Below are 21,380 nucleotides of genomic sequence, written 5' to 3' on the forward strand. Positions count from 1 at the left end.
AGGGGCACTAAAACAGGATTGGAATAAATCAGAAATCTGGGTGCCAGGGAAGCCAGGTTTCCGTACCATGCCTCTATTTGCTGTGTAACCACCAAATTCAGCCATTCCTACTTCCACTAAAGTCAAACGGACCTTGGAAAAGAAAGACAGAGCTCTGCAGGCTTGGATATTCTCTACTGAGCCTTCTTTGAGACACAAATTGAAGTTTTACTCTGCAACTCAAATTCTGAAACCAAATAACACATGGCATAATCTCTTACCAGAAGGATTTTATTACCTAAAATACATCTAAATCTTTTATTATACCTTCTAGTAAGTTGTCCAGTTTGGGAAAAACTTTTCAATTTCCAAACATCTGCTGCTGCTGCTAAGTCGCTTCAGTCGTGTCCAACTCTGTGTGACCCCATAGACGGCAGCCCACCAGGCTCCCCCGTTCCTGGGATTCTCCAGGCAAGAACACTGGAGTGGGTTGCCATTTCCTTCTCCAATGCGTGAAAGTGAAAAGTGAAAGTGAAGTCGCTCAGTCGTCTAGCTCCAGTCTATAGAGCCCGGTGGCAAGCCAACTATGGCTCATACACCCTTCCCCTTACCTCATCCCAGAGGCTGTGTTAACCTGTGCTCAGGCTCTGGAGTCAGAATCCAGTTCCAATCCTGACTTCACTACATGAAATCAGAAGCCTGTTTTCTCATCTGTAAAACAGGGATAAAAACAGTATTCCTCAGGGCTATTAAAATTAAATAAATGCTGCAGATGGTTGCTTGACAGTAGGCAGGTGCTCAACGACTGATTTTTAACCAGCACTAATAGTAACCTTTGCTATGACGACAGGAAGGTGTCCTCATAAGATGAGGACAGTCATCGTTACGGGAGCCGGCAGAGAAGTTAAACTTCTGCCTAGCTGTGATTTTATAGATCTCTGTTCCTTTTACCAGGCTGCTCCTGCTGTGAGTCCACACTCTCAACCTAAGGGATTTGGAACCTTGTTGGCGTTTTCATCACAAAGTCACATACTTTGTCTCACCATACACAAAGTCCACTTGCTGCACAGTGTTCTAGTATGCAAGACACATCCATCCAGTTCAAACTCCAGCTGAAATCCCCTCTAAACACCCTCAACTTCGCTTGCTTTCACTCCTGTGCTTCCTGAGCTGTAGCACAAATGCACGCAGCTGCAGCCAGAGGGTGGTAGTTACACTGGCACAAGGACACCCGTCTTTGTCTTAACCCACTTTGCTCAGTGAGGCTTCATCAGGGGACTGGAATCTCTAATTAGAATTTCCAATTCATCAGGGGGCATCTTTATTTGTGGTAATAAAACGGGGACACAGCGTCACCTCCCAAGCCTGACAGCTGTACCTCTGACAAATATTCCCTCATGGCAGTGGAAGTAGGTGATGGCAACTGAATCACAAACTGCACCAGAATGACAAAAGTTACATTTAATTTACAATGTAATAAAGGTTACAGGTAAAAAGCTACACATAAAGCGTGAAAAGGCCTATTACACAAATGTACAAATCTCTGTACAAAGCTCTTATCAATGTGTCCTACCTTCGTCTCCTATGTTTGTTAGCCAGGTCTTCTAGTCTTGGAGCTCTGGGTCGAGTGGGGGAAAGAGCCTCCGAACCATCATCTAAAAATGTCCTCTTAGAGACATCCGTTACTTCAAAGTAAAAATCTTTTCCTTTTTAATTAGAATTGCTCTAACTGGTCATATCCTTTAAAAATTGCCTTCATAACACACTCAAAAAGGAAAGTAATACCTTAGAGAGTAGAGGACAGTACCCTGAAATCAAGTGAGAAACTTCTGCAAGTACTCAGATTTGACAAGAAAAACAGGTAAAGTTCAAACAATACTGTAAGTTTAAAACTATCAACCTGTGTCTATGGCACTGGTCAGATGAAAAATCAAAATGTTCTCATTCGAACAGAAAGGACAAAAGAGAAAAGCCTAACTGCTGGACCTCAAAACCACTGACCCAGGAAAACACTTTTGAGTTTAAATCTTAGCTTAACTGGAGAATTTTAAACCCTCTTGTTAAGCAACCTGGAATCCGTGGCAACCCTTCTGCTACCTGGACTTGCAGGGATAGTAGGTATAAATTAGGCTACTGGACCCACAAGGCTGGCGGGGCTTCTGTCACCCCCACAGCTCTGGATTCAACCTGAGGGCCTAGAGTCTCTCCCTGGGGTACGTGACCTTAAAGAAAAATGACCCTAGAAAGAGGGAGAAAAGAAAAAAGGAGAAAAGGAAAGCCTGGGGAAAAGCCAGGGCAATCTATTTAAAAGGATATATGAAACATTTCTCTGCAATGAAAGTGTTCTGAAGACAGGTCTTTCTGGGATATTTCAACCTCACCCCCCGTTTTAATATTACATGGTTAGGACCCCAGGAGACATTCTGAAAGACGATACTGCACACATGAAAAGTTTTTCTCCCTAGTTCATTAGCTCCCCCCATCACCCTTCCACCCCATTCCCACCCAATCCCACCCTCCTCCATGACCAAAAATATCAAATCAGTAAGGAAGGTGTGGGCTTCTTGCCCGGCCACGCCTCTTTTGCGTATTTCTTCTTCTTGGGTTCGTTGACAGCTTCGGGGTTATAGACGGCAGGGTTTGGTGCAGGGTTCATGTTCACTGCTGATGGCACAACAGGGGTCAAGTCCACATCAGGAGCAAGGTTCGGGTATGGCATGGGCAAGCCACCAATGAGTGCTGTCCCATGGATGCCGTGTGGCTGGGAGCCAGCTTCACTGTGCGTGGGGGGCAGGCCCCCGTAGAGTCCTCCACTGAAGGCAAAGTTCTGCATGCGCCTGCTCCCGGATTCCTCCAGGCCCAGGGAGCCAGGGCCCTCCACCCGCTTCTTCTGTGGTTTACAGAGGAGACAGAGGTAAGACAGAAGAGTGCTGTTAGGTTCTTCTACTGCAGTCCTAGAAAAACTGGGACAGGCCCCTGAACCTCTAACTCGGTTGTTTCCCAAACAACCCATCTCACTGTCCTCAAATCTCAGGGCCTGAGGAGACCTTACAGTGGTCATCTAACATGTGGCTCCCAAACACTGCTCCACACAAACTGTTCACCATCCTATGTCAAACCAAGAAAAATGAGGCCAGTATGTGAACTTTTCATAAAGTAAGACTTATCCAGTTTAAGTGACTATTTTTTACCCTAAGGTCATGCCTCTTTCTCTCTCTGTTTTTGATGTTAAAATGCCCTTTTAGGAAACAAAGGTGATTAACAGATGGTTGCAAGTATTCTAATTTTTATTTTCTGGGGGGAAATAGACAGCAGAAAATTCCAAAGGAAGAAGAAAGAAGAGAAAGGTGCTCAAGGGGAAATGTGGCACAAATTGTATGGAGTTGTATGAAAAAATTTCATCTTGTAGTTTTTCACATTGCACTAAAGTTCAACGAAAGATCTTCCTGAAACAAAGACTAACCAGAAACTTGACTCATTTCTTGATCTAATATATTCTGAAGATTAGAAAAAAAACCAACTCTCTCTAGCAGCTCTGACCAGCATCTTCCAATCACCATTTGAACACCTCTGCCAACAGGGATCTGCTTCCAGGGGCCATTGTTCCCTTTTGGAGCCCTGGATGTCAGGTAGTTCTCCGTGTGTTGAGCACTCAGAACATCTCTGTAGCTTCCACTTCTTGGTTCTTCAATAGAGCTATCTTTAAACCTAACCCAACGTGAGCTGGCTTTCCTATCTGTGTCATTCTTGTTCACAAAATAAAGCCATGGCAAAAGCCAGAGATGCCATGCAGAAGGCAACTATGCCTCCTCTTTGCCTAACAGTGTACTCTGAGTTAAGAAGGGAAGGCTAAAGAAAGGTGGGTCTCTCTGCACCCTACCCCACTGAGAGGTAAATTTACAGACTTGCATCACATCATAATTTACATGCAGCATTAAGCTGGCTCGTCACCTGTAGTTTCTCTATGGCACTCCAGGATCCCGACACACAGATGGGGTAAAAGTATTCCCACAGTATGAAAAACAAGAAAGGAGCAAAGAACGTGTTTTAAAATTAAGCCTACACATGGAAGAGTGGGTTTTTAACCCAGACGATAAAACATTTCAAACATGCTTCCTACCTTGACTGGGACCACTGCAGTCTGCACCATGTTCCGAAAGCGACCAACCGAGGGATCCACATCCTCTGCAAAAAGACATGAGGGCAGGTTAATTCAGTAATCAACCGGGAGGATTAACGTCACACGGCTCAGTGTCAACAGTCATCACAATAACTCATATTAAAACAGTAAAATACAGCCAACACTTCAAGTGTTTGCTGGGTATGTGTTCAATCCTCACAACAACCCTATGAGCTAAGTACCACTAGAGTAAGCATATAACAGATGAGAAAACAATCTCAGGCTTGGAGGAGGAAAATGACAGGCCCAGTCACCTCGCCGGAGAGGAGCCAGGATATAAATCTCAGCAGCCAGAAACAGGCCTGTGCTCTAGACCACTTTCCCATTCCACATACTTCCCTCTTCTGAGGGGAGATTAAAAAAAAAAGCAGACATCATCAATCTCATGTTAGTAATAAAAGAGGGACACCTGAAGAGGTCACACACCACGTACTTTGCTAACACCTGCTCATAAGCGAAAAACAAAATAAGGATTCACACTCAGGGTTTCCAACTTAACTTTGCCTTTCGAGCTGAACACCTGTACACAGGCATACCTCGCTGTACTGTGTCTCACTTTACTGTGCTTTGCAGATATTGCAGGGTTTTTTTTTTTTAAATTGAAGGTTGGTGGCAACCCTGCATTGTCAGATGATAGTTTGCATTTTTTAGCAATAAAGTATTTAAAGCATTGTAAAGAAACAAGGACATGGTTTTTTTTTTTTAGATATAATGCTACTTTTTAGACATAATGCTATTGTACACTTGTAAATGTAACTTACATATGCACTGGCAAACCAAACAAATCTGCGTGACTTGCTTTGACATTTGCTTTTTTGAAGTGGTCTGGAACGGAACCCATAATATCTCCAATGCATGTCTGTACAAGGAAGATTCACTAAAAGATCTGAAGCCCCTGCCCCGGCAGGGCGGAAGAGCTTTTCACAGCTTACACACACACTACTGCACCCTACAAAGCTTCTAGCTTCATTCATTCGCTCTGCCAGAAGAAAGCACTAAGGTCAGGTAACATGCTTGCAATCAGTCTCTCATTTATTAGACAGAAGGCAGGGAAATAAAGAGCAAAACACGGTCCTGTCTTTAAGGAGCTCACAGCTGTAAAGCCAGATGGGTCACAATACAATGGAGGTGCTTCAAGAGAAGTATGAAAGTAGTGATCTTGGAGCACAGACGGGACACTGGGTTGGATGACCTAGAATGAACAGCTTCCTCACTTAAGACGAAGTGTGGGGAAACAGGCAAGCACAGACTTACTATCATTACTAGAAAAAACAACTCCCTGGCCCTTTTATCTTAATACAGTGGTAGGAAAGGAGTTGTTTCTCTAGCAGACATTGTACACCTTATTTTAATGCATTGAAGGTGTTTGCTATTTAAAGAAACACTCCTGTGAGTCCCTTTGGGATATAAAGTATTCCTTATTTAACTGAAGAGCCCCTGGTTTATTTAAGTTTGGCTTTTCACATATTAGGATGCCTCTAAAGAATATATCCTGGAATTACGTACACAAACAATTGTTGTTCAATGAACAAACGAATGAACAGCTTCTATACGGAAAAAGAAAGAGGAAAAGGTACCCAGGCTCATCAGGAAGGAGACAAGGTCTCTAAAAAAAAGGCACCCTTATTTTCTCTCATTACCATAGGAGCCCTGTTCCAATCAGCCCTTCAGGAAAGCTAAATGAAATGCAAGAGCAACTGGAGCCCAAGAGGCATGGCTAACAGGGTATGTGCCCCACGAACACAACAGGCCTGTGGAAGTGAGGACGAGGCCATCGAGGAGACCCTGTCCTGTGCTGGCTGAACAGTGTTCAGTCCTCTCACCCTTTCCTCATTCTCGAGCTATTCGACTCCTGAAGAGGGAGTCTATCCACTGCAGGAAATCTCTGCTCCTGGAAGATCTACCAAGAAGTTCCTTGCCAGGTCTACTTCTGGTATAGGAAAGTCTGCACAGGTAAATGCAAAAGGGCTGGCAGATGATGACTGGGATAATGGCTAACATTTATCAAGAGCTACTGAGTGCCTGGATGAAGCACAAGCTGGAATCAAGATTGCTGGGAGAAATATCAATAACCTCAGATGTGCAGATGACACCACCTTATGGAAGAAAGCAAAGAGGAACAGCCTCTTGATGAGAGTGAAAGAGGAGAGTGAAAAAGCTGGATTTAAAACTCTACATTCAAAAAAGGAAGATCATGGCATCCAGTCCCATAACTTTATGGCAAATAGATGGGGAAACAATGGAAACAGTGACAGACTTTATTTTCCTGGGCTCCAAAAATCACTGCAGATGGTGACTGCAGCCATGAAATTAAAAGACACTTGCTCCTTGGAAGAAAAGCTATGACAAACCTAGAGAGCATATTAAAAAGGAGAGACATTTACTTTACCAACAAAAGACAAAGCTATGGTTTTTCCAGTAGTCATGTATGGATGTGAGAGTTGGACTATAAAGAAAGCTGAGCGCCAAAGAATTGATGCTTTTGAACTGTGGTGTTGGAGAAGACTCTTGAGAGTCCCTTGGAGTGCAAGATCAAACCAGTCCATCCTAAAGGAAATCAGTCCTGAATATTCACTGGAAGGACTGATGCTGAAGCCGAAGCTCCAATACTTCAGCCACCTGATGTGAAGAACTGACTCATTGGAAAAGATCCTGATGCTGGGAAAGATTGAAGGCAGGAGGAGAAGGGGATGCCAGAGGATGAGATGGTTGGATGGCATCATCAACTCGATGGACCTAAGTCTGAGCAATCTCTGGGAGTTGGTAACGGACAGGAAAGCCTGGTGTGCTGCAGTCCATGGGATCGCAAAGAGTCAGACACGACTGAGTGACTGACCTGAACTGAGTGCCGAGCACATATCTGAGGTATTTTCACTTAATCATTTAATCTCCCCATCAATCCTGTGGGGCCAGAACTCTGATATGTCACCTGGCCAGAGGGTCACAGAGCTACCAAGCAGAGATGTGAATTTCATACCCAGGCCCTCTGATCTGAGCCCACGCTCTTAAACACTCTGCCACACTCTCCCTGAACATACTGCCTTCATAAAGTTCCAGGACAATAACTTTCTTCTTTTTCTTTTTAGCTGCACCATGTGGCATGTGAGATCTTAGTTTCCTGACCAGATACTGAACCCATGCCCCCTGCATTAGGAGCAGAGAGTCTTAACCACTGGACCACCAGAGAAGTTCCACAATAATTTTCAAGAGAAAAAACAGAACATATCAGACCCCAGGTCTTCAAGACTTAATGAATTATCTAGTTCAGTCATTCCCATACTGTAGGCTGTTTATCAGTACAAATAAGAGCTTATTAAAACTACAGACTTCTAAGTCCAACCCCTAGAAACTCTTATCTGGCATCCAGAAATAAACTTTCTAGATCAGTCATTCAGCTCCTGACTGGCCATTTCCCTTGGGCATTCACTACTTTGACAAGTTATTCATTCCACTTCACACATCATCAGAAAGTGAACAAAAGTCACTAGAATGAATGCTCCAATCTTTCACAGGAATTCTTTTAATTCTTCTTCTAAATATAAGGATTTGTTGTTGCTTTTAATGCCAAGCCAAATACTTGCTACTCACAGGCTCTGGTTTCACCCACTCCTTCCTCCTGAAGGTCAGCCTTGCAAACACCCACCCTCAGGGTGCCTCCCCCCAATATGCTCTCCTTCATGCACATTTCCCAGCATTCAGGGACCACTGTCTATAGCTGGGAGTCTCCTTCTCCCTTAAGACTACAAAACACATTTAGTATTTTAGTAGAAGTTATAGCCTTAAAAAGGCAAGTCTTCCGTGCAGTTAATAGTGGCAGTAAGTTGTCCAATTTTAAGAGTTATCAGTCATACACAGATCCCCAGGAAGACAACAGTGTCTGCTCTAACCTATACTTAAACTCTGCTATGATACTGCATCAGCAAAGGAGAACTACAGCCATGCTCTATATACTGAATTGTATGGGGCCTTGCTCTAGCTACTTATTTCACACTGCAACTGGATAATGCTTGAGTGTTCAGGGCACTCCATCAATGAAAAAGCATAGTTTGTTTTACTGTACTTCACAGACACTGAGTTTTTTATATCGATAAATTTGAAGGAATCCTGCATCGAGTAAGTATTTCAGTGCAATTTTCCCAACAGCATTCACTCACTTCCTAGCTCTGTGTTACATTTTGGTAATTCTCACATGTTTCAAACTTTTCCATTATTATTACAGTTGTTATAGTCGGAGAAGGCGATGGCACCCCACTCCAGTACTCTTGCCTGGAAAATCCCATGGATGGAGGAGCCTGGTAGGCTGCAGTCCACGGGGTTGCGAAGAGTCGGACACGACTGAGCGACTTCCCTACAGTGATCTACGACCAGTGATCCTTGTCACTATTGTAAAAAGATTACAACTTGCTGAAGGTTCAGATGATGGCTGGTGTTTTTTAATAACAAAGTATTTTTTTTAATTAAGGTATGTACATTGTCTTTTTAGACGTGATGCTACCACACACTTAACAGACTACAGCGTAGTGTAAACATAACTTTCACATGTCCTGGGAAATCAGAAACCGTGTGTGACTTGCTTTACTGAAATTCTTGAACCAAACCCACAATATCTCCAAAGTATGCCTGTACTGTACAAAAATATCTCCCCTGAATATAGCACCTGTTATTCTAAACCTTGTTGAGAAACAACTGACCTACAGGTTGTGTAAACTACTCTCTAGGATCACAGCCTTTTCATCAGAAAAAACCAGGAAGACATCTCACCTGGGTTGATGATCTCATCATCCTCACTAAAGGTCACCCGTGAGTTCTTCCTCTTCCTCTTTGGTCTCTGAATGTCCAGATTCCCCTCCTCAATGGTGAGAGTGGAAATCCGCTTGTTGTGGGCAGTGTTGAATTCTGTCAGGTTCTGGGCCAGAGTTCACACAGGAAAGACAGGAATGAGTACACAAGGAATTTGAAGGAGAATATTAACAAACAAAGAGCAGGAAGGGATTAGGAGCTAACCTTGACCTCTTCACATAGATGAAATTCTCTTTTGCATCCAGAAAAGATTACTGTCCCTAAATAGCTAATACCAGCAAGACTCATTTGACAGAATGTGGAACATCTTCAGTGACCAGTGAGGCAGTGATATTCAAAAGGGGATAAAGGACCTTGAGCTGAAAACAAGTCATCTGTGCAAAAACCCTTGAATTGAGGTTTAGGGGTTTTTTGAAGAAGGTTTTCGTGTCTTCATGCTGAGAATTAAAAGAATGCGACTGGGAAGAAATTCAAGAACTGTTTTAAGTAACAAAACAGATGAGAAAGAAAAACTGACAGTTTCTTTCCCAGTAGCTCTCTCCTTTAAAACTAGCTAGGATGCTGCCAGTGCACTGAATATTTGGCATTAATATTTTGTCACTCCCCATCCCTGTCTGGCCCCATTTCTATTCATAACTATCCATCCATCTCAGTGATTAACCTGGCCTCAGCACTGCTGCCTGCCTCTTTTCAATCCCTTGGACTTATTTCAATCTGCGCTGCAGTTTGAGACATCCCAAATGTCTTGAGAACAAGACCTAGAGATACAGGAGGAGGCATGGAAGCAGCCTGGAAAAGAATGGGCAAGAGGGACTGCCAGCCAGGCCCCTGGCCATAAGGCTACTTATTTACAACCAAGTAACTTCTGAGTTGTAAGATTTCTACTGTGCTTTTTTCTTCCTAAGATTTGGGAAACTGCCTCTGTATACAAGAAGAGTAAATGTGTGTGGGTGGTTACGGACAGGCAGGCATTTGATCTACCTGGATAGACCAGTCACACCAATACAGTGACAGGCATGTGAAGACAAAAGCTACACCACCAACTACTGGGGTCAACTCTAGACAAGGAAAACCTTAACACATCAAAGTCAAATCTTGTACAATTCAGGGCAGCCAGGTCCAGAGCAAAAGCAGTCTAGTTCTACTCAGAAGATTCTTGGGCTGACTGGATGGTATCCAAAAAAGCTACATAAATGAATGAAAGCTTCAATCTCTGTAAGCCAGTGCTGTTCAAACAAACTTTCTGGATGATAGAAATGTTTTCTATCAGAGCTATTTAGTATGGTTAGTCACTAGCTACATGTGACTCTTGAGTACTTGGAATGTGGTTAGTGGCTACTGCATTGGATAGTATAGCTCTTAAGAAATGTAACTCCCAGCCTGGCTTCTAACATGCAGCAAAGGTGCCCAAGACAACCATAAGGGTCTACTGGTTAGTCAGCCCTGGATATATTTAACCAAACCCACACAATGCAGATTTCCAAGGGCCACACCACACTGGCAAAGTGGCAAAGGCTTATCACTCTTTTCAAGAAAACCTCCAGCTGCTAAGTCACTGGATTTCAAGCTACACAGAACAGCTACATACTGCAAAAACCAGAGTCTCCAAGACGTAACAATGACACAGACAATAGAATTACATCAAGTTCTGTCTCCTCCTCGGGAAGCCCCAGTAAGCCCTTGAGTTCATCATCCTCTCCACCCATCTTCTCATCTCCTTTCACAGCTGATGGCAATGTCTGAGGCTTCTCACGGAGAGTGTATGCCCGTGTGGATGCACCAAATGAGACCGTGGAGTCGATGGGAATTTGCTGAGGCTTGTGAGGCTCCAACCGAATGTGACCCAAGAAAGTGCCGTGTGCTGGGAATAACCAAATCAGAAACGTAAGAGAGGAAAAGAAAAAAACAAACCTGAGTTGCAGAAGAGAAGCTTCTGCCAGCACATCAGTTTTGCTTTTTAAAACAGAAATGGCATTGGGTCTACTTTGCATCCCTTGTCATGAGTCACACTGAAAAGGAAACTCCTTCACTGAATCCTTTATCACTACAGTGGATTTCTTACACATCTACAGAGCTGCTGTTACCCCACATAACAAGTTTCTCTGCTGCCAGACTGACTCCATTCTGGGTCCAGCAGGAAAGGCTCCAACCCAGCAAAAGCCATTCCCCACAAGGAGGAGGACAGGAACTGCTGCAGTCTGACCTCTCCAGCCCCAAGCCTAAGGAATACAGGAACTGCTGGACTGGTAGCAGTCATACTTGGGGATTCCCCAGGATAAGAACTGAGGCTGGCTGAAACACGTGCAATACCAATGGCAAGGTAGGCCAAAAATCCTACTGGAGAGTCTGGATATTTTTCCATGTCTACATTCTGCATATTATGAAATGGAGAAAAAAGATGACATAAATTTTCAAGTAAGTGAGTCTGAGTGAACTCCGGGAGTTGATGATGGACAGGGAGGCCTGGCGTGCTGCGATTCATGGGGTCGCAAAGAGTTGGACACGACTGAGCGACTGAACTGAACTGAACTTATGAGACAAGGCTCTCCAAAAACCATCATAACCATACTGGGGTAATGTGTGCATGTGTATGGGGAGGGGGAAAAGGAGTAAAACACAATCAACCCAGGAAGGAGATCCTTTACGTTCCATGCTGCAATTAATTATACACAGGTGAAAATGAACAAACTTCAAGGCCTCATGTAATCAAGTTTCAATTGCATTTCTGAGATTATCTCTGACAAACTTGAAAATCTTATAGTTAGGGTGTGCTCAGAGAATTAAAATTGATATTAGTAGTAATAGTCAAAGCAAAATGTAGCTGAGATCAAGAACCTATTATAAAAAATGAACTTGCTCAAAATAAGGATTTTTTTTAATGTCCTGTACCCACAACTCTGCTACATTAATGGAGCTAACCACAGCTTCTGCTTAAACTGGATCACAATCTCACAGGGGCCTATAAACACATTCCCTAGTTCCTAGGTGTTTTTTTGTTCTCTCTATACCTATTAGTCTCTTCAGGAAAGTACTCCCTAAAATCTTCTTCTCTCTCCACTCATCAATTACTTCAGTAAAATAGGAAATACCACAGGAATGGAGAAGGACTTATTCAAAAACCAAACATAAACTTCTTTGATGAACAATAAAACACAATTTCAAATCTGAAGAACCCAAAGAGCATCTCCACACTGCCCAAAAGGGAATGTGTAAAATGGGATGGGATATGAGTTACTTACTACTGTTGAGATCTATAAGGAAAACTCTCTTCAGATGCTTGTGGTAGACCAAGGCAGCATGGACCCGAGAGCAAGACTGGTGGTCAATTGTGAAGTCGCACAAATCAGGGTTTCGCCCAAATAAGTAATACTTCTTCTCATCGATAATCAGTTTCTAAATAAATATAAAATACTACTTAAAGCTGGTTTCAACAGGGTTTAGCAAAGTCTTCCAATAAAAGTAGAGCATATTAACATAAAATTCCTTGTCAAAGTAAAAATATATATATATGTATGTATATGTATATATATTTCCTATTATTCTTCAAGATAAAGAGCTCAGAAAAATTTACTAACATTTTTGGGGGTTGGCAATGATTATCCCCAAATATAGTGGTCAAATATTGAGTGCCGATATGAAAAGAACTTTCCCTAATCCTATTAGATGTAAATGGCCTGCAAGAGAGGTTGTCTTCTTTTCATTGTAAATTTAAGATTTCACTTAACTTTAGGTTGAGCAGGAAATAAAAACATAAGGCATGCCTATAAAGGAATAAGACCTCTTTTCAGAAAAATACATATTCAAATGAAGATTATCAACTGGTTTGCAAAGGAAGGGAGGTATAAACACTTACCTATATTCTAATCATGCTGCCAGAGCCCCAAAATATTTTTGGAACCCCCTTGAAATCAGAATTACATTAGATATCATCACTGTATGAGCCTCTAGATCTACCTTTATGGCCCCATTTCATTTTGGCACAAAAAAGCATTACTCAGAGTTAACTCTAAATGAGTACTTGCTTTGTCCAAATATGGTATGACTTCATAGGGCAAAGATTTTCCAGGTTTGAGGGAAGAGAATGTACAGATTTACATTTATTGTGAGGCGAACGTGATAACCACAACACTACGGAAACTGGATTGTACAGATTTACATTTATTGAAGGGCTATTTTTTGCTAGGCATTTTAAGCATTATCTCATCTAATCCTCAAAACAAGTCTGTGAACTAAGTATCACATTTATTATAGAAAGTCAAAATGTTAGTTGCTCAGTTGTGTCCGACTCTTTGCAACCCCATGGACTGTAACCCGTCAGGCTCCTCTGTCCATGGAATTCTCCAGGCAAGAATACTGGAGTGGGTTGCCATTACCTGCTCCAGGGAATCTTCCCGACCCAGGGATCGAACTGGGGTCTCCTGCATTGCAGGCAGATTCTTTACCGTCTGAGCCACCAGGGAAGCTTATCACCTTTATTATTAAACATAAGAAAATAAATTCAGAGAGATGAATCTAGTCATTCAAGGCAGTCAGGCTGGTTAACTAGCAGATGTGGGATTTAAATTCAGGTATGAATAACTTGCAACGCTAATATTCTAAACAACAGTGCCATGGGTCTGAAATAATTCTGAGAAGAACTCCAAAATGTTTCTAACCACTCCTGTGGAACTGGAAAAAATAGAACTATATAATGTCTCAATATAATAGCAGAAAAGAGGATTTTGCAGAGCAGCAAACTGTTATTTTAAAAATTGCAGGGGCTGACGTAGCACTGTTAACTTTTATTTTGCCAAAAAAGAACTTTCTTTTAAAATTGTCACCAATCATTTTATAAAAGAAAGGTCATTTTAACAAAAAAGCAGGGAGGAAAAGGATAAAGGGTCACTCTTTGAGTTGAATTTAGCTTTATGAAAAACTCACTACACTGTCTTTTTCTTTTAATCCTAGATCAGTAAAGCTTTTCCAACATACTGGTTGTGGACTGGGCTGTCACAGATGAAGGACCGTAGGTTAAATTTTTGCTAACATTTCATTCAGTTCTTAAGGTCTACAATTTGAGCCTTTGAAAAATAACCCTCATTCATATATATTATGTTGTTCCTTTACAGTTTTTATTTTTATCTGCACCACGTGGCTTGTAGGATCTTAGTTCCCAGACCAGTGACTGAACCTGTGCCCTTGGCAGTAAAAGCGCCGATCCCTAACCAGGAATGCCAGGGAATTCCCTGTTTTTTTTTCTTTAAACAGAATGTCTCACTAAGCTCTAGTTCACATTTCACACTATGCTCCTTCTAAAATCCCTGAGAGAAGACAGCACAAAGCTGAGCAAGGAAGTACAGTCAAATTAGGATGGTACCAGGCTAGGAATCAAGAGGCTTATTTTTCGTTCCTGGCTATGTCACTGAACTCACGGTGGGCTGCTATTCTCCTGTGCTTCAGTGTTCTTACAAAACCAGAAATGCACCTCACATGCTGGTAACAGTTAACAACTGCTGAGTACTTAAGTGCACACATTGTGCTGTGAGTTTTATGCTATGTCATTTCATCTTTACAGCCACTCTGTGAGGTAAGGAGGTACTATTATTCCTATATTTATAGATAGGAACAGTGAGGCATAAAGAAATTAATTAATATATGCAAGTTCACACTGCTAGATATTTATAAACTGGATTACAAATTCAGGTCTGATTTCACACAGTCTAAGCTTTTATAACCACTATATATTTTCTTCACTCTTCCTGCATCAAAAAATCTACCATATGGCAAAAAACATTTAAGGAGTGAACAAGTAGTATAGGTCATAATCTTAATTTTTTTTTAAACACTTACCCAGTTACTTGCCAGCTTATACATTAAGGCTCAAAGGGATGGGGGTCACCTTTGGGAAACTCTGTCCAGCAGAGCCCACTTGCTGCTGGGAGAGCTTGTTCCAGGCCCCTAGTGCTAGGGGGCATCAAGATTTAACAACAGTCTGACAGCTCAATCCCACAATCATCCCATGCCTGCTTAGACCCAAATATTAAGACTTGGGTTAAAAATAAGATATTGCTTTAGAATTGTGAGAGCCCTAAAATGTCAACATGTTATTTTCTCTAGGTAATATCTATGCAAGTTGAATCTCATAGATGCATTTCCCATTCGTACCTATATGCACATACATGATGTCTTCACAAACTTAAATTTGCTAACCACAGAACTCACAAGCTGGACTTAAAACAGTCATAAGACCACCAGCTCTTGGGTTCTAATACAAAATTGATCACCTTTCTATGATTCCCAGCTTCCCTGGTGGCTCAGTGGTAAAGAATCCACATACCAATGCAGGAGACACAAGTTTGATCCCTGGGTTGGGAAGATCGCTGGAGAAGGAAATGGCAACCCACTTCAGTATTCTTGCCTGTGAAATGCCAAGGACACAGGAGCCTGGTGGGCTACAATCCATGGGGTCACAAAAGAGTTGGACACAACTTAGCAACTAAACACCACCACCACAAGGTGTCAATACCAGAGATTTAGGTGTTTAGAGAAGAAAGAGAAAAAGCCTCGAAATTAAATATGCACATTCACAATTAAAGGTATCTCAATTACAGAAGTGTGAAAATGTAGAGGAAAAAAACAGTATGCCTCAGAAGCAAGAGAATGAGTGAATTCTAAGACAATTTGCTTCTTCTGTCCAGGTGAATGAAATAATGCACTGGCCCTTCAGTAGTCACTAAACCGCAACTGCTTAACTAGCTATGGCTAATACCATTATCCAGTTGTGCCTCTGAGTTATAACTCAGAGTGTATCTTTACACCCTGGGCTTAAAAGACTCATGGCTTTTGTTTTAATATTGCACTTCTTAAACCCAGCTATCACAACACATCACAGGCCTCTGACATAAGGCTTGGACATAGATAGCTCGGTTAGTATCAAGTGCTGCCTAAATCCTTAAATAATAAGCAGATTTGGAGTCTATTTCTCTCAGAAACAACACAGTGATGCCTATGGATTGTAACATGACACCTTTGTGGCAACTCAGCATACCTAAGAGCACTGAAAGACAACATTACCAGTTAATGGAAACCAGTAATCAGAGGGATGTTTGACAAGTTGAGAGTGCTTTGAAAATATATATTATTTCTCAAAAGAATTATGATATTATCCTTAAAGCTAGGCTCCTTACTGTTTCTCCCTATTTCAAATTAAAGATTTATTATATTCTGGTTAAAAAAATAGATTTCTGTATGTCTATTCAGCAACATTTTATATGTGTGGAACAGTTTATAGTTTAAAAAAAAAAAAAGAAGACATTTTAGCTAAATTATTCCCTTGAATAATCCTGATATTTTGTAACCTTTAAGACAGAAGAACCCAAGACAAAGTGGTTCTAACTGACTGGCTAAGGGCTTGATGAATTCATCACAACTTCTGCCTTAATGTTTTGCAAAATACATGTATCACTACAACATCCTGAAGGTGAAAACAATGTATTTATACAACAGCCTTCAGGAGATCTCACAGACAGTTTTCATTACGGAGTGCAATGTTTTTACTATATACACCAAAGAAAAATAACTGCACTCAACAATAGGGCCTTGAACTTAAAACGTTATCTGAGCAAGCAAACCTAAAATTGGTTGAAGACATGGAGACTCACAACTGGATGGCCACAGTGGGCTTAATCCCCATTTCTTGGTAAATAAATGGCAACAAAAGAATTTAAAAAAAAATCCACACAACCTAATAGCTAAACAAAACTCGTGTTCTCTTGCAGTTCTATGTGGTTTTCATTCTAGAAACTTGGAGAAAAGCTAGAATTCTGCTACAGTTGTTCTTTATAGTACTTACTTTGATTATAATCATGTAAATTTTTGTTTGGTTCTGTCTTTCCCACCAGATGATTTCTTTGAAAACAGGAACCATGTTCATTTTGTTCACTGCTGTATTCCCTATGCCGAGCACAAAGACTGGCACATAATAAGCACTCAGTAAATGTTTAAATGAATGAATGAATTTCATCACCATTTCCATTCTCTTTTTTGAACATGTGTCTTAGTTTATTATCTTCTAGCTTGAATGTCATAAAAGCAATTTAAAAGCTGAATTCAATCTATATAATTCACTTTCTTTAATTATTGCAGATCTTGCACCTTCCACACAATTCCACATACTCAGAGAGAAGGAATTTACCAAGTTATAGGGCATCCAGTTTCACTGAGGCCTACAGGCCCATGATCTATTAAAACCCTTCATTTGGAAGGTAAGAGAAGTCACAAAAAAACTGAGTATCTGTGGAGATACACATTGGCATGTGTTTTATCACTATGTGCTTTTAATAGAAAAAAAATCAGGATGAACAAAAGTAGCATTGCTGGAAAACAAAGCACAGGAGAGGGGGTGGAAAAGTGAGTCACTGGCAAGAATCTTTAGTGTGGTGGGGAAAAAAGGGAAGACGTGTATTTCCATACCTCAATTAGCTTGTCTCCTTTGACTACATCCAGATGTAAACCAGGAGGGGGTTTACCTGCCCTGAAAAGTAACAGTGAAAAAATATTTTCAGGGTGAGTTTGTAAATGCCATTTACAATCATTATCCCATTCAACACTGGAGCTCTCTTACCAGCCTATAATTAGTTCATGTTCAAGCAGAAATGTCATCTACTTTACTGTTATTATAGCTCCTTTCTGCATTTGACACTTACCTCCCCAGTGATTCAACTGCTCTAAAACATATTTCAGGGGATCTGTATTTAGAGCAGCACCAAAGAAACCTGTATTTTAACACTGAATTATCTACCTTGGAGAGAAAGCAGCACAGAGAATTCAAGTACTATAGTCGGAGTTGTCTGGTCACTTTGAGTTTGAGCCTAAGATTTGCCACTACCAATAATTACCATACAACGGTAGAATAAATCAGTTGGTGTCTGGGGCTGATCAAGGTAGACTCATCACAGAAGAAACAGAGGGTATTGTCCTGAACTGAGGTCAAACCAGATATGTAATTTAGGCAGTTAGGGCAATCCAAAACTATGCCATGAAACCAGGTACCAATAAATACAAGAGATATTTGTTAACTTTGAACAGGTCATTCTACAGTGGCATGTATAAGGGAACTTTTCTCTATACTCCTATAATCATACCATCCAAGGGAGACAAATATATGTCAAAGCACCTAACACAATGTCTGGTGCACACCAGACGTTAAAGAAATGATAAGTGATCTTATACAGTCTCTTCTAACTATAAATTTACTATCCTGGCCCAGTAAACTTATAGTTAGAAGACCTAAGTAAATATTCTGAAATCAATGTGGCAAGGAACCGAAATGGACACAATTTGCAGACTGGAGCAACTCTGTTACGGAAGTGCAGAGGGACCCAGAAAATAGCTACACATTCACTTGTTTCCTGTGTTTGCTCCTCTGAAGTTTGAAGAACAATCTTACCAGAGTCCCAACATCTACGCACGCGTTGCGTGCACACACACACAAACACAAATGCATCCATTTACATCTAGCTGAAGATACAACATAGTCATCTCACAAGCCTGACCCAACTCCTATATGGTGGTTGCTGGGAGGACAGTGCATTGGACAAAAGCCCATTTTGTCTGGAAACCAGGGAAAGCCAAGTTACATCCAAAATATGCTTTCTGAACTCCTACTATGTGTCTGGCTCAGGCCTAGGAACTGTGACTCTACAGATACATTAGGCAGCCCTTGAGGGATTCAATATAACGGAGCCAGAGAGTAACACACACAAACAATACACTGTGACGAGCAGACACAGCTCTAACTCCGATGGGTCGCCTTACCGGGCAATTTATATAATTAATCGTGTACTCCACTCAAAGACTAAAATTATTCCATTATTCCCAAGAACTTGAGAAGGGAGGAAAGGGGTTCATCCTAACAAGCAAGGATGCCCTCTGGTGCCCGACTTCGCGCTGGTGGCTAAGAGCACAGGAGTAGGTCAGAGCTGTTCCTGCCCTCAGGGAGCTCCCAGTCAGCGAGAGACAGGCAAGGGCCGCACCAGGCTGCAGTAACAACCGCGGGATGCGAGGCTCTGAAAGGGGATCGGGGCCAGGAAGCTAGCTCGCGCGCGCTCGGGACAGAAAGCGGGGGGCAGGTACCGGGCTCCACAAGAGCACCAGGCACTCAGTCAGGAGTTGGGGTAAGTTCGAGACCAAGGCCCCGAAGCGCCCCGGCAGCCGGCTGACTTCCCGAGGGGCTGCCTAAGCCAGCGCCTCAGAGCCCCCAACTCTGGGTTTCCTCGGTTTCTGGGCCCGGGCTCCAAGCTCCAGGTTCCTCCACACGCCGCCCGGCCCGACGGACACTTCTCCCTCTGTCAGTCCTAAGATGTTTGGGCCGTTCGGCTCGCTGCGAGAAATCAGCCGCCCGGCCGGCACAGGCCAGCGCAGGCCTGGCCACTCCAGCGCTGGTCGCCCCGCCACTCACCAGGTCGGGCAGTCGAACAGCGGGAGGCTGGAGCCGGAGTTCGCGGCTGCCGCCATCTTGCGTCTCCCCCTCCCATTTGGCGGGCCCGAAGCACGCTGGGAAACTGGAAGACCCAGAGGGGGGAGAGGCGGCTTCCCAGCGACCTGTGCGTCTGCGCGCGCGCGCGCGCACACACACACCCACGCACGCACACACACACCCACGCACGCACGCACGCACGCACCGACGCACAGGGCGCTGTAGTAGCGGTGGACACTGGGATCCCGTTTAGAGGTGTTTTTCAGGGTTTGAGAGAGTTGACCTTCCCCGGAGGCCAGGGCTTCTCTCGGCCGGCAGTTGTCTGAGGAAAATGGGCTCGTAGGGAGGGGTTCGGTTTCCCTCTACGTTCTTTTTGCAAAGACGCTCCCAGGCTCTGAAGTCTTGTGATGCCACCCTTGCCCTGGGCTCGCACCGTCAGCCTTTTGACTCCCAAGATGGAGAGAAGCTAGAGGGTATAGGGCTTAGGGATTGGAAAAACACCGGTCTGCTGTGTCTCCTCTAATGGTCCTGAGAAGCTACCTTTCGGGGTCGTGTAAACTCTATAGACAAACAGCCAGGGACGGATCCAACCAGATGGCAGGCGTCCAGATCATCAAAACGCATGACTGAAAAAGGTTATTTAATCAAGTGGAGGCCTCTTTGGATTTTAATATTTTGGTCATAGTGACTAGATTGTATAACGAAGACAGGATACAGGTCTGCTTTTGTCCAACAGCTGGGTGAAAGATCATCAGCAGGGCTTCTGGTTGTAATGGCTTATGTCTAATGCTGCTGCTAAGTCGCTTCAGTCGTGTCCGACTCTGTGTGACCCCATAGACAGCAGCCCACCAGGCTCCCCCGTCCCTGGGATTCTCCAGGCAACAACCCTGGAGTGGGTTGCCATTTCCTTCTCCAATGCATGAAAATGAAAAGTCAAAGTGAAGTCGCTCAGTCGTTTCCAACTCTTAGCGACCCCATGGACTGTAGCCCACCAGGCTCCTCCATCCATGGGATTTTCCAGGCAAGAGTACTGGCATATGTCTACTGAGTGCTTATTTGGGCAAGAATTTAGTCTATATGGATCATCTCATTTAATCCTTAAAACTCTCTTTGAAATAGGTATTATGATCCCTGAGGGGAGGCTCAGAGAGACTGAATTGCCCAGAATCACGCTAGAACGAGTGGGATTCAAACCTAAATCTGTATGAGGCCAAAGCCCATGCTCTTGAATCATCACTCTCTCTCACACTTTGATGTTGATATGATCATATTTATTTTATTAGCATGCAACTGAAGCCCAGCACTTTTTCAGTTTTGTAGAAAACATGAGAGGATTATCCAACCTGTTTTTTTCTTTTAAGGAAACCAAATGCAAAATTACTGTTCACCTATAAAGAGGCATTGCACAGCAGATTATCTCTTTCTATGGTGGAGTTCTTGTCCTGATTCCCTACTACTGGTCCTCTAGATTTTAAATCTAACATCAACCTGTTCAAAAGATTTTGCCCTGGGTGACATCTCCAGGCATCAAGATTTAACTGTAGCATATTAACTTAGAATTTAAAATGATCAACTGTTAGGAGAATCACATATTCCACTGGTCTTCAAAAGCACAATAAACTCATCCAGCAAGGATGTTAACTGGTCAGATCACTTCTTTTTTTTGGGGGGGGTGCTGCATGTGTGGCTTTCAGGATCTTAGTTTCCTCACCAGGGACTGAACCCAGGGCCACAGCAGTGAAAGCACCAAGTCCTAACCACTGGACTGCTAGGGAATTCCCTCAGATCACTTATCTAATGAACGGGTTAATATACCCCCTTTTCCAGCCCTGTGATTCCAAAGATAGACTAGGCCAATAGTTCTAAACTTGGTTTCAGGGAAACAGGCTATAGCTTCCTTCTTTGAGCACAAGGACTTGATTCTTAAAAAGAATTAAATTGTCTCAAGTGTTTTGAGTATAACAG

The 21,380-nt window shown here is 42.6% G+C and overlaps 1 protein-coding gene and 1 non-coding gene across 2 annotated transcripts; both read right to left on the reverse strand.

Annotated features, from left to right (window-relative positions):
• Nucleotides 1-1,425: 1,425 nt before the first annotated feature.
• On the reverse strand, nucleotides 1,426-19,462 carry PPP1R8 (protein phosphatase 1 regulatory subunit 8). The gene is given in 7 exon segments (NM_174582.2): nucleotides 1,426-2,869; nucleotides 4,100-4,164; nucleotides 8,921-9,065; nucleotides 10,600-10,820; nucleotides 12,199-12,352; nucleotides 17,411-17,471; nucleotides 19,398-19,462. Coding segments are annotated over 7 exon segments (1,056 nt in total). The 5' UTR covers nucleotides 19,454-19,462; the 3' UTR covers nucleotides 1,426-2,515.
• Nucleotides 15,716-15,881, reverse strand: LOC112443661 (small Cajal body-specific RNA 1). The gene has a single exon (XR_003032070.1). It is a non-coding gene; the product is annotated as a small Cajal body-specific RNA 1 (non-coding RNA).
• Nucleotides 19,463-21,380: the final 1,918 nt, after the last annotated feature.

The sequence above is a fragment of the Bos taurus genome, chromosome 2 (assembly GCF_002263795.3).
Source record: "Bos taurus isolate L1 Dominette 01449 registration number 42190680 breed Hereford chromosome 2, ARS-UCD2.0, whole genome shotgun sequence".
Taxonomy (NCBI): Eukaryota; Metazoa; Chordata; class Mammalia; order Artiodactyla; family Bovidae; genus Bos; species Bos taurus.